General features: G+C 48.0%; 4 protein-coding genes across 4 annotated transcripts; 1 reads left to right on the forward strand and 3 right to left on the reverse strand.

The window, feature by feature from the left end:
* Positions 1–4,165: 4,165 nt before the first annotated feature.
* N7469_008766 (THO complex subunit THO1/HPR1) lies at positions 4,166–6,423 on the reverse strand (the record flags this gene model as incomplete). The annotated part of the gene is made up of 4 exons (XM_056647684.1): positions 4,166–5,785; positions 5,852–5,970; positions 6,027–6,105; positions 6,181–6,423. 4 exons carry the CDS (start codon positions 6,421–6,423, stop codon positions 4,166–4,168), a joined length of 2,061 nt encoding a protein of 686 aa, XP_056497449.1.
* A 252-nt stretch (positions 6,424–6,675) lies between these two features.
* N7469_008767 (uncharacterized protein) lies at positions 6,676–11,077 on the forward strand (the record flags this gene model as incomplete). Its single annotated transcript, XM_056647685.1, has 6 exons — positions 6,676–6,884; positions 6,950–7,050; positions 7,115–9,106; positions 9,162–10,060; positions 10,134–10,587; positions 10,671–11,077. 6 exons carry the CDS (start codon positions 6,676–6,678, stop codon positions 11,075–11,077), a joined length of 4,062 nt encoding a protein of 1,353 aa, XP_056497450.1.
* A 1,608-nt stretch (positions 11,078–12,685) lies between these two features.
* On the reverse strand, positions 12,686–13,633 carry N7469_008768 (uncharacterized protein; the record flags this gene model as incomplete). The annotated part of the gene is made up of 1 exon (XM_056647686.1): positions 12,686–13,633. The coding sequence occupies one exon, from the start codon at positions 13,631–13,633 to the stop codon at positions 12,686–12,688; it is 948 nt and encodes a 315-aa protein (XP_056497451.1).
* A 743-nt stretch (positions 13,634–14,376) lies between these two features.
* Positions 14,377–15,565, reverse strand: N7469_008769 (aldo/keto reductase; the record flags this gene model as incomplete). Its single annotated transcript, XM_056647687.1, has 3 exons — positions 14,377–14,416; positions 14,472–15,011; positions 15,126–15,565. 3 exons carry the CDS (start codon positions 15,563–15,565, stop codon positions 14,377–14,379), a joined length of 1,020 nt encoding a protein of 339 aa, XP_056497452.1.
* Positions 15,566–16,047: the final 482 nt, after the last annotated feature.

Genomic DNA, 16,047 nt, shown 5'->3' on the forward strand with positions numbered 1-16,047 from the left:
AAAATTTTCCGACGTGGATATTAGTGGATATGGCTCGACAGTGTGGCCAAAGTCTGATATTGCTGCATGAGCCACTAGCCAATTGGACTTGACTATGTAGACAGGATCGAGGACGAGCACCCTGGTCATCATTTTCACTTGCATTTTTGCTTTTTTTTTCCACCGACCAGCCATGTGGAATGTCAGCTTGAGCACTTCATGGGCGGTAAACCATGGATGAGCCAGTCAAAGGGCTGCCCGCCGGAGATTGAAGAGACTGAATGGAGGTGGAGGGGAGTGTGGATGGTCCCGGCGGGGTGGTCCAGGAGGAAGTACAGACTAAACTGATAAATACATAATCAATAATGATTAAATAAATGAGAATTCCAAAAAGAAGCTAGTATCCAAGGGGTTTTCTTTTCTTTTTTTTTTTTTTTTACCCTTCTACCTTTTTACAAAACGAGGCATTCATTTGATGGTCCAAATGGGAGGCCCGGCGATCATCCATGGAAATTGTATGCCTAAGATAATATCAAAAAGCCCATTGGCCTTAGCGGCGAGCCCTGAAACAAAACAATACTGGATTGACGGGATAATTAACACGGTTATTTTTCCGTTGAGCCGCAGTTTGTCTACCCCTGAACTACATACGCCTCTAACCAACTATATGCGATGAACGGAGTATGGAGGAACGAATGAGTAAAGATTCCAGTGTAGAGTACTGTAATCTGTACATCGACTGCACATACTCCGTCCCTAAAATGGCACTAGCATCTCTCGGGGCCAACCGTGGCTCAGAAAGCTCTAGTCTCCACCGACAAAAGCACTCCTTGAATCTCCACATACAAAGCGTGAAACACTTCAAGTCACAGCTGAAATGAAGTCCTCCTGGAATTTCAGATCGATCGCGATCTGAAATCAATGATGAAGAATCTGCAGTGGGCCTTTTAGCCTTCCAGATTATTCTACAGCCTTGGACACAATGTCTACTTCAACATGTACTGTACAATGTACTGTAACTATAAGCACATATACCTGTGACCCGGATATGCCGAGATAAGCCACGGTGCGTGACCCTCCTTGCCCTAAAACATTGCCAGTGAGAACCAACAAATATTCTCAAACATCACCATCACCAGCGCCACTATCGTCGTCATCTCCTTGTAGTTCATGCTTTGCAAATCTTTCCTCTCTCTCAATAAAGTGAGGTCACAGCAGTGCCACTTCCGGCCCGAAAGTATGAGAGAGCTTTGCTTTTCACTACAATTTACAGTAACAAAGTTTGCCCGGTTCAATAGCCGGTGGGGAGGGGGGCCAACATCTTCCTTTTCGTAAAAATGTACATGTACAATACGGAGTACAGACGCTGCTCCACACGATCAATTCGAGCCCACGCGAGAATCCGCTAAACGGTCTCCACTCGTCTCGCCTCGCACGGGTTTCGGAGGAGAAAACTCGGAACCGTTGGCCCCTATCCCGAATCACAATGAGTAGCGAGTTGTAGCTACGGCCGAAACGTCGTCGATCGCAAGAATACACCTTGCGAGCGTTCTGTCTCATTTTCCCCTTCAGGCCATCATGACGCGGTCCCTGTGGCGGGGAGGTTACAATATCAAATCCACCCCCAACTTGAATAACTAACGACCACAATCAAAACCGGATTACGGGAGATTGGAAAGGGTTAAAAAATGATCAAGACTATCAGTCTCGACGGCCTTATTCCATGGTCAGAGCGTTAGGACACCGCTGTCAGACAGCCACCATCGGCCCCGAGCCCACTACGAGAGTCATTTACTGTTCCAGAACAACTGCGGGGAATTCGATCGCAGCATCGATCGCAGCACAACTTTAATCTCGGTTTCTTTGCCGCCAAGAGAGGACCATTCCCCTTCATTTTGCATCGTGTGCATGCACGTCGTCATCGCGCCGAGGCGAAACCACCGGAGGATGACGCAAGCCGATCGTAGTCCATTGCTATGTACTGTACTCCTAGGCCACTCGCTATTGTATACAATCGGTTTAGTACATGTAAGAGGCTCCGCTTGGCGGCAAAATGGGCCGATGAGATGTGCCCTAGAGATCAAAAGGGGCAGATGATTCTAATACCCTCCCCAAGACCAGGTCTACATCGATGTATGGATGCAGTAACTATCGGGAAGCGGTATGGAGTATACATATGCACGCCATTTTGCATGGTCCTGATACTATCAACCGGAGAATTCCCGTACCGCGGATACACCAGGGGTCACATAAATTGGAGCTTAGCTTGTCCCTTAGGGATAATTCAACCACGCGACTGTTTCGAGACGGGCCTTAGTCTTGAAAGTTGGGTTGACAGGTCAGGCCTCAGCATTTCCATGGATCGGATAGAAGACAAGACCTCCCAAAATTGGAAAACGTCGCGAAGCAAAACGGAAAGATACGAACTAGACAAATGCTAGCATTTAAACAAGCATTGCTCCGAAGCTATTGAAATCTCACTTTTGACCATCCCTCAATCCATAGTCTGTGTACATACTGCGTGTACTATGCACTATGTATGTACGCGGACACATGCACATGCAGGCTATAGTTCCAAGGTTAACCTTGGCAAACGAAAACATCGTTAGCTTGAAATTGGCCAGTGCATTACTAGATCAGAGGAACTTTGTAAAGCACGGACAATGTCTTCCTGATCTCAGACGATAGCGTCCAAATGGGATCCACCTGGTGGAGACAGAAAGACTCCGACATCACCGAGTGGGCCGTTGTCTGTGGACTCCGTGGGAGGGCACCTCATTGTGAACAGTGCGTCGGACGCTTGCTTTCTTTCGAGAAGATTTATGCGAACTTAGGACCTGATCGGAACCTCCACTCGCACCGAGCACCGAGTGTCTATTACTGCAAACAATACTACACATTTAGGTGCTCCGTACTGTGCAGATAATACATTGAATGCGTGGTGAATTGCTTGCATGAGTCATCTTGCTAGCCCTAAGTACTCGCCTCGTCAACTTTACTACATAAAACCTGTATGCTTAACTCCATGCACAAATTTGGACAGAAAAGGTGTATTGCAGGAGGCTCAGGGGCCAAAATATATGTTTCAAGAGTCCACTCGCTCCCTAATCTCGTTTCGTATCTCGTGTAATAGGAAATTTCTCTAACACCGAATCCGTCCATTGCCCTCTTAGTCAGGTTTAGATGTGTGAAACTGAAACGTGGCTGCGACGCTTCGACCGTCTAACCGGGTATTTAGTCTTGCTTTTAGCTCTGTAGTCAGGGGCAAAGGATTCGTAGTTCCGAGGCTATTACTACAAAGAGGAGTCAAGTGAATTTTGTAAAGGGGTGTATTTTTGAGAAAAGATATGGGGCGAGCTTAATGTGGTGTAGGGGGAATATTGTTGGCAAACTACTTGGATATCATGCAGGAACGGCTTTTTTTTACGTCTTCAATAGAGTTGGCGATCAGCCAGTAAGAAGATCACGATCCCCACGTCAGTACCTGACTATGTTGCTAGTTTGGTATTCCCGTTGATAACTGTACAGTACAATTCTCGGCACTAGTCTACCTGGCCCGATTCGGTTCGAGGTTGGAATGAAAAAAAAAAAATTTTTTATCCGGTGCTACTAGTTTGTTGTTGATCGCCGTTGAATCCACCGATTTCACTGCCTCGCTAAGCCCCAAACTCAAAGACATCAACTGAGACCTCAAAAATGCAACCGTTTGGCTGGATATGGTCTGATATGCACTGCTGATCGGCAAAGAAAATTCTTGCAGCCTGTTGAGTGAAGTCTCTGCAAACGCCGATTGTCCATCCTGTTTGCTGGCAACTTTCAGCAGGTACCGCTTGCTGGATGGAGTATAGTGAATCTATAGCCCCAGAGGTAGGAATTCATGCAGGTCGGACAAGGGCAAATGAATGACCCTGTAGATACTTTACAATGTGCACCAAAGAGGGACAAAGACCCATTCCTTGGTGTTGAAGTCGATACATCGCAACGTGGAGGTTAATCAGGCAGCAAGTACATATCACGGTACTATTTGCATTGGACAACTCCGCACCAGCCCTTGACCATTGAAACTTGGCAGATGCGATGCATCCTGTTCGCGAAACGATACCCATTGCGGGTATTGCTCCGCACTATCGAAAAGGGGCAAAAGCAACCTGCAGAAAGTCTGGCATGCACCAATGCCGGTTTGCCATCACGTCGCCGGCTCTTCTTTGGGAACATCTCCGGAAGCCGCAGTAGACGCGGCGACCCCGGCGTCAATACCCATGCTTTCGCCCGGGGGATTGGCCGACTCTTGGGGCTCTTGATTCATCTCGGTTTTATTCTCGCCAGAGATATCTGGTGGGCCTGATGTATCTGGTGTATCTTGACTTCCGTCGCCACCTCCTTGCAAGGTCTCTTTGGCGAGCCCGGGAGACTCTGCTGCTTCTGTTGCTTGTGGGGTTTCGGTAGGCGCTGGGGCGCTTTCAAAAAGAGCGTTCAAGTTCTTGCCATCGTCAATTCGATCAAAGGCTGCAAGCTTTGTCTTTGCAGACAACCGAAGGATACGCCAAGTTTTACTGGACTTGGACCTCAAAGCAGCATCTTTGTCGTCTTGAGATTGTGCCATGTCGATGTCCATGTCATCGTCCAACATGCTCATCATGAATGTGTCGGCAGGGGGCACTGAATAACGATCTGATTCCTTTAGTCGCTCAATATTGGCGAGTGCTTCAGCGTCGGAGAGAAACTTCAGATCCAACGATCCCATTGGCGATGGACGCATCCGCTTATCAGCGTATGCTTTAGTTGCATGGTCACGAGCAGACAAGTATTCTGGGATCGTGACGGCTGGCTTTTCGATTGGCGGACAGCCCTCAGCCTTCCATCGTGCCCAGTTCTTGTCTCGTGATAAAACAGTGTCGACCATACGATAGTAGAAATTGCCACCATTGCCCTGACGAAGGTAATTTTCGATATTCTTTCTCATGCTGACAGCCCACTTTGCGTCATTGTCGCTCAACACAAACCCGTACAAGACGGATTTGTTAGTCAGGTCGACTTGTCGAGATTTGGCCTGGGGCGTGAGGGACAATAGAAAATCAAGCAGGATAAGAGCTTGGACCAATATGTGCCGCCTAAACGCCATGTCACTGATTTCCAGGTCGAAAAGGTCACGGCTTGTAAGGTATTTAGGGTTGAAACTAGTGCCGACTTCGGCTTCATCTCCAGTGCGTTTGCGCTTCGTCGATTTCCGAGCCTCCTCTGAGGATCTTTGTGATTTTTGGTTCTCAAGGTCGGTATTTATGCTCTTGAAAGCTGACAGTGTAGCTTCCAGTCCAGTTTTGAATTTCTCGAATCTTTCGGGCTCAAATGTTTTAGTTGGGGAGGAGAAATAGCCCTGCAAGCTCCAAAACATGGGGTAGAGTGCATTCAAATCAACAGGCTGGTTTGACTTCTTGTCTTTGCCCTCGGAAACGACGAGTTTGGGAATCGTTGAAGGGCCGTCTGATGAAGCTCCTGTCTCGGGATTCTCGGCTGGCGTAGCCGCCTCTGTCTGGCCATCCGTTGTAGAGATCTCGTTACCTTCGGTCATCGTAATATCCTCATCCTCATTTTCGATGGCGGACTTCGTGATTTCATCGTATGTGGTGACATTCTCCGTATGGAACTCGCCTCTCAGATTGACTGAACTTTTATCGCCAAGCGGGAAACTCTGGAACAGGAAGATAAACACTCGTCCACAGAACACTGTATCTTCTGCGCGTGACAATCGACGTAGTAACTCATTGCAGGATCTCAAAATAACCAAACTTTTCTGTTTGAAATGTTTCTTTATGGCACATTAGCATATTCCAGACGCATAGCAAGCGCAAGTCCATAAGGCGAGCGAACAAACCTTGATGTTTCTTTCTCGACGGGACTCGAGATAATCAAAGACTGTGCGACAGCCATCGATAGTTTGACTGTCGAGCAGTTCTTCAATGAGCCAAAAGATCAAGCCAGGTTCACATTGTTCTATTGGTAATGTTAGGGTGTCGCATGTAATCTCGTGAAGGAACCAAAGTACGGACCGTTATCAGAAAAGATGGAGACGATGTCGAGGAGATTCCAGATGTTGATGAAAGCAGGATCGTCGATGGACGTAGAAGCCTAATAGAAAAACCCATTGGTTAGCTAGTTATCCTAACAATGTCGCCTCTCGCCAAAGAAAGAACGCTTCCATACCAAGATGCGATAGAACGTATCTCTAAACGCAATCTCTACAGCAGCTAGCCGCGTCTGCTGATTCAGTCGCTGAATCGCCTCCTCCTTATCTGTCTCTGGAGATTTCCAAATTGTCTTGCCCAGGAGTGCCTCAGTCAATGGAGGCTCAATCTGGCCATCAGGCTTAACTTGAACCGCGCGTTCTAAAAGGTGGTCGACCAGCCCCTTATAAACAGACACCGCGTCAATTTCCGGGAGCGCCATAATCCCAGTCCCAAAAAGAAGTGAACCAGGCAGTGTAATTGTTGTTAAGGAGCTGCGGTGCAAAAGGAAAGTGGTAAGAAGCAAGAAACAGAAAGGGAGTTGCCGTTGCGGCTCGGCGGAGAGCGAATGCCAAGACTTGCTGAAAAAGCTCCCCGAGCTTCGCGGCCGCAACTTCAACACTTGCAGAGTTCCCTCCTCACGCCCTCGAAACAGCCCTCGTTTATCAAAAATAAGGGACAATCGAGAGCGGAGATGGCGCAGAGTCTCGAATCGAGGCCGACGGTAGTGGACTTCAGGGAGGATAGTCCCTGGTCGAAGCTGGCCAAGGCACACTGGTTAGACGTCAAAGTTCGCAAGGTGAAGCCAGAGGTGATCAAGCAGCAATTGTGGGATCCGCTAGAGGAAGATGGATTCACAAATCGGTCACTGCTTACTCTGGAGAATCTGAATGTTCTGGAGAAGTATGGGTGCCCCCGCGCTTGATGTCGGAGAAGTTCAAGTCCCCGCAGGGCTAACTTGATTGCAGGTTCCTTTGGCCGACGTATACTGAAGATGCTTCGAATCATCACGTCCTCTTGATCGCGTTAATTGTAAGCGTGAAATACCGCGAACACCTTCCGATATGGGGTGAGTGAATGCGACAGCGCGTGGAGTGATTGAATATTAAATCATAGGCTAATGGTTGATACAGACATTTTCTCGGACCGCGCCGACGATTTTTCAAGTCTATTCCATCGAATCCTATCAATGAGCATTGCTCCTTCCTTACCAATTCAGTCACGCCTTTCGATTATCTCATTCATCATCGGCGCGTTTCAATCTCTCGAGAACGTCTTGATCCGGAAAGAATGCGCCCCGCTCGTCTCCATTTCGATTTGGCACAACCTGGCCAGTGATGAAACCCGAGAGAAATGTATTGCGCAATCTCCAGCTCTGAAGAAAGCCTGGAGAGCATCTGGAAAGCGTTATGATGCAGGAGATGAGCCAACCAAAGCGAAGATGCGATTTGAACGATCTTGGCTATATACCATGCTGTTGGATTTCATGAAGAGACTGAATGGCTCAGAGAAGGAACAGTCTGAGAATCTACTTTACTGTGAGCGTTTCATGGAACTGCTAGTCGATCTCTTGAGCCAGCTCCCAACTCGGCGCTACGTGAACACATTGCTCAAAGATCTTAATATTTTGCCCGTTCTCCGTCTATCGCAGCAGTATCTTAATCCCGAGAATGCCCTCTTCCGTGATTTCTACAACCTGCTCGACCATTTCGTCAACTTCGCTATTGACGATTATTCTGGTGAAGCTCTTGCTCCGCAGGCCGTCTACGACCGTCACTGTCAGCAGCTGGCTCGGCTACAAAGAACCTCAATGAAGCATTTCAAAGACAAGTTGATGATCCTTGCGTTATCGAACCTCGGATCGATTGAACAGCGGTCAGAGCTAGAGGGGCAACTCTCCTCATTAGATGAATCCGAACTTCAAGAACTATGCTCTCTTTTGGGATTCCGAACTATGTATCCAAAATCCTGCAACATCATTCCCAATCAAACATTGTACAAGGAGATGCTTACCTCTTTCTACGAGCGGAAGCCCTCTTTCCAAGAGGCCGCCTCAAAGCTGAGCATTGTGCCCACTGATGCCGATCTCTACGATCCAGCCCTGCTGAGGAACGAGTCCTACGATGGATCAAGGCCTCTTGCTATCCCAAAGCTGAACTTGCAATATCTGAGCATCGGCGATTTCCTTTGGCGCTCATTCTTGCTCTACCGTTCCGAGGCTTTCTTCCAGGTTCGCAAGGATATGGAATCAGTCGTCAAGCGTATGCAACCGCGTGCAAATCGTGATGGAAGCTTGAATTTCGAGGGATTCTCGCGGATGGCCATCCCTATCTCTAAGCCTGCTATTATTGAGGTTGCTCCTGCGAAGGTCGGATCTCCTAATCCCGCGTTCGTTCGTGCTGAGATTGCTATTGAGGTCGGCAGACTGGCAGATCACATCCGTAAAGAATGGGAGAGTCTTCGCCCTGACGATGTTATTTATCTTCTGGCTGTGCAGCCATCTTCGGCTACACGATTTGCAGGTGCTGATCAAAACGCCGACGGTCCTCGTATGACTTATCTGCGAACAGCAGAAATCGTGCAGGTTCTTGATGAACAAGGTCGCGCTCTGCGTCAACCAGCTTCCGGGCAGTCAAATGGATACCACTCACGTCCCCGGGTCCGTCGACTTCTTGTGAACCTTGAGCCATCTGTATTTAAAGCGGATAAGAACCGTCAGACACAGGGTAAGCCAGACGTATATTCTTTGGTCAATGTTGTTGCGCGGAGAAAGGGTCGGGAGAACAACTTCAAGTCTATTCTTGAAACAATGCAAAAACTCATTGTCTCCGATGTTGCGCTTCCATCTTGGCTCCAGGACGTCTTCCTCGGATACGGTGACCCTTCTGGCGCTCAATACTCGCAGCTCTCCAACCGACTCGCCTCAGTTGACTTCCGGGATACCTTCCTGGACTGGGCTCATCTCGTCGAAAGCTACCCTGGCAAGACCATCGAGCCTTCGGGGACCGAGACGTCTAGCTTTGGGCCACCTTACGTCCTTGAGACGGTTCAAAACGATGCCGCGCCGACTGAAGCCCCTGCGAAGAAACGCCGGAAGGAGCAAGCCGAACCAGTTCAGGTTTCCAGTACCGTGCGAGTCTCAACCTACAAACCCCCCTAACCCGGGACCCTACCCTGTAGATGCGCCAAAGCTCAATACAGTACGATTCACACCAGCCCAGGTGGAGGCCATCACGTCTGGTACACAGCCAGGGCTCACCGTCATTGTCGGGCCCCCTGGTACTGGCAAAACCGACGTGGCCACTCAAATTATCAACAACCTATATCATAATTTCCCCAGCGAGCGGACGCTTCTAATCGCACATAGCAATCAAGCACTCAACCAACTATTCCAGAAGATCACCAACCTTGACATTGATGAACGTCATCTTTTGCGATTGGGTCACGGCGAGGAAGAACTAGATACCGACTCTAACTACAGCAAGTTCGGTCGGGTTGAGTCTTTCCTTGATAATCGGAACTACTATCTGTCCGAAGTCATGCGACTCGCTTCATCCCTTCGGGCCGAAGGCGCACATGGCAACTCTTGTGAGACTGCAGGATACTTCAATACAGTCTACGTCCAGCCGGCATGGGCTAAATTCTGGGATCAAGCAAAGTCGGAAGCCTCAATCGAAGACATCGTCACTGCTTTCCCCTTCCACGATTACTTCTCAAATGCCCCCCAGCCTTTGTTCGATTCTGGTGCTTCCAAGGATACGATCCTGGACGTCGCGTCTGGATGTCAACGGCATATTGATCGGATATTCTCTGAGCTGGAGGATATCCGACCTTTCGAGATCCTACGTCAGCCTCGTGATAAGGCTAACTACCTTCTCATCAAAGAGGCCCGAGTCATTGCCATGACTTCAACACACGCAGCCATGCGTCGCCAAGAAATTGCCGATCTAGGATTCCACTATGATAATGTGGTGATGGAAGAAGCAGCACAGATCACAGAAATTGAAAGCTTCATCCCTTCTGCACTGCAAAATATGAAGAACGAGCATGGCGAACCCCCCCTTGAAGCGGGTTGTTCTGTGCGGAGACCACTTGCAAAATTCCCCCGTCATCCAGAACATGGCGTTCCGCCAATATGCACACTTCGAGCAGAGTCTCTTCTTGCGCTTAGCGCGCCTCGGTGTGCCCTTGATAACTCTGGACAAGCAGGGTCGTGCCCGACCCAGCATTGCCGAGCTTTTCCGCTGGCGCTATGCTGAGCTTGGAGACCTTCCAGCCGTTGAGGCAGAGGAATTCAAGCTCGCGAATCCGGGTTTCAAATTCGACTACCAGTTCATCAATGTCCCCGACTACCAGGGCAATGGAGAGCGGGAACCAACACCCCACTTCATTCAAAACCTTGGCGAGGCGGAGTATGCCGTTGCTTTGTATCAGTATATGCGTCTGCTGGGATACCCGGCTTCGAAGATCTCTATTCTCGCTACATATGCCGGACAAACTGCATTGATTCGAGACGTGTTGAACCACCGTTGCGCGAAAAACCCTATGTTCGGGATGCCGAAGATCGTGACTACCGTGGACAGATATCAAGGAGAACAAAATGATTGTAAGTTTATAGCCATTGTGTCAGACTCCTAGAGTCTAGACATTACATCTTTTCGAGACCACTCCGACTAATTGCATATACAGACGTGATTCTTTCCTTGACTCGCACACGCACTGTTGGATACTTGCGGGACGTCCGCCGTCTTACCGTGGCATTGTCCCGTGCCAGATTAGGCCTGTACATCCTAGGACGGCGCGAGGTTTTTGAAACTTGCTACGAACTCCAGCCGGCATTCGACCGCCTCCTGCAGCGTCCGGATAAGCTCATGCTTACCCCCGGCGAGATGTTCCCCACCACGCGAGCGCTGGACGCCGAGATTGAGGGCACCCCGATGGAAAGCGTTGAACATCTGGGCCAGTACGTGTTCGAGATGACACAAGCGAAGGCGAAGGCGATGGGTGACGGGGCAATGGTTATTGATGATGAGGCCCCTGCCGCGGAGGATGGACTCCTGGATGGGGATGAACAGGTCGAAGAAGATATTGTATGAAAGGAACGTACGTTTATTTGATAGATTTATTCTGGAATTCTGGGCGGAGGATGAATCCTACGTCAATGATATTGATTTGGTCTTTCAAATGCCATAATCATAGTACAAACCATAGTTAAACCCACTTAGATTCGATGCCTTGCTTTATTGCAAAGAAAAGAAAAGATGCAAATTAATTGAAGCCAGCGGCAATCAAACTCCCGACTTTGCTGTCCGATTCTCGCCAGATTTGACGATGTCCTTCGAGATTAGGCGACTGTCCTTCAACATCGCATGAGTTCAAAATAGCAATTTATCCATAAATTGATATTATATCATGCACCACGACTTCAAAATAAAAATTGAGCGATCAAGGTCTTAATATTCAAAATCAGAACTTTCAAAACACCCATTTTCCAAAGTTTTCCCACCGTATAAGCCCCCAAACCCATCTATACATTCGTGTCTCCTTTCAATAAACGTCCTATATAGCCCATCTAACAGGAAGAGAACTTAACCAGCCTCCCTCAAGTAATCCAGCGGTAGAGCCACTGGTCAGTGTGTGTGTATCGCCTCTACCTCATCGACCTTGTTGGCTTTGGCACGCGACAAATTGCACATTTTGTCCGCTGCTGGGTATACTGTCACCCGTTCTCTGCCTTGTGCTGACTCCGTCGAAAACTACATTAGGTAAACTCCTCGGGCAACACCAGCCTTATTAGAGGGGAGACCGTGGTTAGCACGTCGGCGAAGGTCTTGATGTGCTCGACGTATAAGATTAGCATCCGCGACCTTGGGGACCTCGGTGGTGAGGGGCCTTGGGGCGGACCTAGGTTGGGGATCTTTTTTTTCATATTTATCAGATTATATGAATTATGTCTATTTTCATATATTACAGTTCCACTAATTGCCAATAACGAGTCGTCAGGCTCATGTTAGCTACCACTTTCAGGCTGTTTTCTCCGATGCACCTCATATATTAGTGTGCTGGGAGCTTAATTCAACTTTCATTGATCTAAAAGCACTGAATTATATTGGGGCGGGTTTGGTAGGCTTTAATCATTCGGTAGGGACTATCACGAAATATAAGTGAGTCCAGAGAGATACCGATGATAAGAGTTATACAAAGCGGGAAGCATACTAGGCTTGAGGGTATGTTTCAACCCGATCTTTGAGCGCACGGCTATCGAAAAATGGTATTGTATTAGTCTATATTGGTAGAACATCGTCGTTATGTTCAAGGTATCAAGAGCATCATTCATAACATCATTATCGCTATGCAAATGTGGCACATATTCGCCACTGGGTGTAATGGCCCGACCCGATTCAGGAACCCGATTCCTCGTGGGCCCGCGAACCAAGGATCGACCTTGCTATGAGTCGCGAGGTATGTTACCTCCTATGGAGTACCTGATATCGAAGTACCTGCGAAAGATCTGGCGAGATTATTTGAGAAGTCGGATGGAGTATCTTCTCCCAATGATGAGGGTGAACCGAATAGGGCTCGTAAGCCGTGGCCTGGGCAAATGGGACGACAAAATGTGTCGAAGGCTTGGTTCAATATTGAAACGGAGAGAATATTTCACCGTGGGAAGAAATTTGTATTGGCATAAAAGTGGTTGTTGCTGTTTACCGAATATCGTCATGGTAGTCGATTGCCTCTAGGCCGGTCACGCGACCCTTGGAGCCCTGGCTGGTCGGAAGAGATTCAGGATGATTCAAATCATCTGCAATACGGGTTGGATCGACAAATGAAGGGTACTGGCCACCGCCACCACCAGTAAGAGATGATTGCCAAACATGTTGATGCGCGATTTTGACCAATTTACCCAGCACGGCAATTTCCAGCTTCAACTTGATACTGTACAAGGTTGCCTTGAGAGTGGTCTGATAAATGTAGAAATTCATAAACTCGATGATCATCAATGCGATATCCATCAAGATACAAGCGACGTTGACAGCAAGCAACTGCAGAATAGTCTTGCGACTGCCTCGATCGCGATTCAACTGTAACATGCGATTTGTCTCCCACATGTACAAGCTGGAAATAATGACTTCTTGCACGCAGAAACCGGTCAACTGTAATTTCTCCATGATATCGTATCCGGCGACCGAGGATTCGGATTGAGAAAAATTCGCGGCGTAGGTGAGGACTGTAGTTGGGACGTGCAAAAAGAAGATGTTCATGATAATCATGCCTTTGACCGCACGCAAAATACGCTGGTTTTCCTGTACCAAATGCAATCGAGAATATAATACAAATGACTGACCCGTGACCATCGCCCACCAGCCAACCGTGAGTAAAGTGACAGGTAACCAAGTGGCCGAGGTCAAGTCGAAGAACTTGATCAAATAGCCGACTGAATATGGTAAAATTCCGACCGAAGAGATCAACATACTCCAAAAGTATGGGCCCTGGTAACGTTTGAAGGTTAAGAAAATGAGCACGATCAGCTCTAGCACGTTATACCAGGCGACTCCGACGAAAGTGGCGATGGTGATGCGCACACCGTTACTGTCGCCCGTATAGCTGCCAGTGATCCAGTTTCCTGGACTAGCCTCGCTAGACGAGGACATATCGCACGTGGAGAGCTATAGAAAGCTAAGTTGTAGCTTTTCTATAGAAGTGCAGGATGAAGGAGATTGAATGGAATATTTGAAGATGTCAAAATGTCAAAATGTCGTGCAGGGAAAAAAACATCAGATTTGACTTTTCGCGGGGTTCAACTTGCTCTTCTTTGGCTGGTCAAGCAACTTCATGACCCACCCAAGCCACTCCTCTTTTTTGGTGTTTTTTTACCCTTTTTTTATTTAATTTAGTCTCTCTTCCCCCCTGCTCGTTTTTTCGGATTTCGGAAAGGACTTGGGGCTTGGACCAAGTGGTTGTAAATTAAGCTTATCTCGAATATGAGATCCGAAAATGCCTAAAATCGGAAAACTAAGCACGATCGATCGAGGTTGGAAAGGAACTTCAAGAAGGGGGAAAACGGTAATGAAGGGACAAATATTACCCCCACAGTTGCGGACGGAAAGAAGAAGAATCGCGAGAATGGATGAAGGTCTTTGTTCCACAGCGGGCGATTTTTACGTCTTTTTGCATATTTGGCCCCCCCCTTGAACACTTGGCGCTTTTAAAAGGGGGGGCAGGGCGCAAGCAATTATGTATACGGAGTACTATGTAATGTGACCTCAACACCGATGGGGAATGGCCGAGGGGCCAAAAGTAGGAGCTATTGAATTTTGATTCATTGGGGATGTAAAGCTATGGATTAATTAATTTTCTTGCGTAGATAATACTCATACAAATTTCGGGCTTTTCTTCACAGCGCTGGAGTGTCTGCGAAGATATTTTGCATCATCCTGTTTCAACCGATTTAGTCAAGAAGGCTTGAAAAAAAAAAAGGGAGCAACTTACATTTCGGGATAACGAGAGCCAGGAACCTCAGTTCTCTTGATCAATTCTCGGATTTTCTGCACCTCCTCGCTGGACAGTTGAATCTGCGCCGACGCGTTATTCTCGTCCATACGAGCCGTAGTCCTGGTCCCCGGGATGGGAATGATATCAGACCCCTGTGCAAGCAACCATGCGATGGAGACTTGAGTCGAGGAACAATTGTGGGCCTTGGCAACATCCTTCAAACCCTCCACCAACTCCTGGATCTTAGGGAAGTGCTCTTCAGAGTACTTCGGGAGGTATCGACGGAAATCATCCTCGGCCAAATCGGACATCGATTTAATTTGTCCAGTTAGAATACCACGACCGATAGGGCTGTAAGCCACAATAGCAATCCCTAGCTCGCGGCAGGTATCTAAGACATCCGAGTTGGGAGACTCGATATCCAGCGCGAAGGGGCTGTATTCCACCTGCAGAGCGCTGATCGGGTGGACTGCGTGGGCCCGACGGAGCGTAGCGGCTGAGACTTCAGAAAGACCGATATATCGGATTTTCCCTTGACTGCATATCATAAGGTCAGCTTGAGCTCAGTATATATATCCATGAGGCAAGGTCTATGGTGTGAATAATCCTAGTAGGATCACGTTAAAGAGGGCAGATAATGTAGGTACATACTTCTTCAGCTCTACCATTGCTTCGATAGTTTTTTCAATGGGAGTTACCGTATCAACCCGATGACAATAGTAGAGATCAATCGTATCGACACTAAGTCTTTTCAGTGACTTCTCACAAGCAGACTTGACATACTCGGGGTCCGAGCGAACATTGAGTAGATGCCCTTCGGGTGAGCGCTGAATAGCAAACTTGGTAGCGAGGAAAATATCATCCCGCTTGCCTGATCGTTTGATCCATTCGCCTACAATGTCCTCGCTGGTGTGATACAAGTCCGCTGTGTCCCAGAAGCGTTGGCCGGTTGCATGGGCGTGGTTCAGGAAAGCAACGCCCTCCTCGGTAGTACTAGCAGCACCGTATATACCGCCAATACCCATAAGACCTAGGCCAACAGCACTGACCTGAGGTCCATTGCGACCAAGGGCTCGAAGAGGAAGAGACATGATGATGGTTCAAGTTATAGGATCGATTTTCGTAGTGATGCCGTCCAAGCTGTCTAAGAGCTGGGATGATAAGTATCAATCAAGTGCGAACAAGGCTCCCTTTATATATATCTTCCCAGGGAGACTCGACACTCCAAATTCTCCACCATGGAATCCGATAGATCATCAGTATATGCAATATCAAATCACAGAATACTCCTTGATCCATAACGTTCATCAAATCATCCAGTTATGCACCTTGCTAACTCCGAAATGTTCGCACTCGATGATGCTGGACGGACTTAAGCTTAAAAGCGCAGCCAATCAAACAGCAGGATGTCGGCCAGACCCACATGAAGCGCCTATTAACCAGTGAAAAGCCACAGTTTCCGAGCAGCCCAATTCGATCCAACGTTCAATAAGTACAAAGATCTAGCCCACTCGCGTATATCTCTACCTCATGCATGATCATTCTTCATTCCCTGGACATCGATCGGGATTCT

This window comes from Penicillium citrinum, assembly GCF_028827155.1.
Source record: "Penicillium citrinum strain IBT 23319 chromosome Unknown utg000008l:1.0-2707905.0:1.0-2709502.0, whole genome shotgun sequence".
Lineage (NCBI taxonomy): Eukaryota > Fungi > Ascomycota > Eurotiomycetes > Eurotiales > Aspergillaceae > Penicillium > Penicillium citrinum.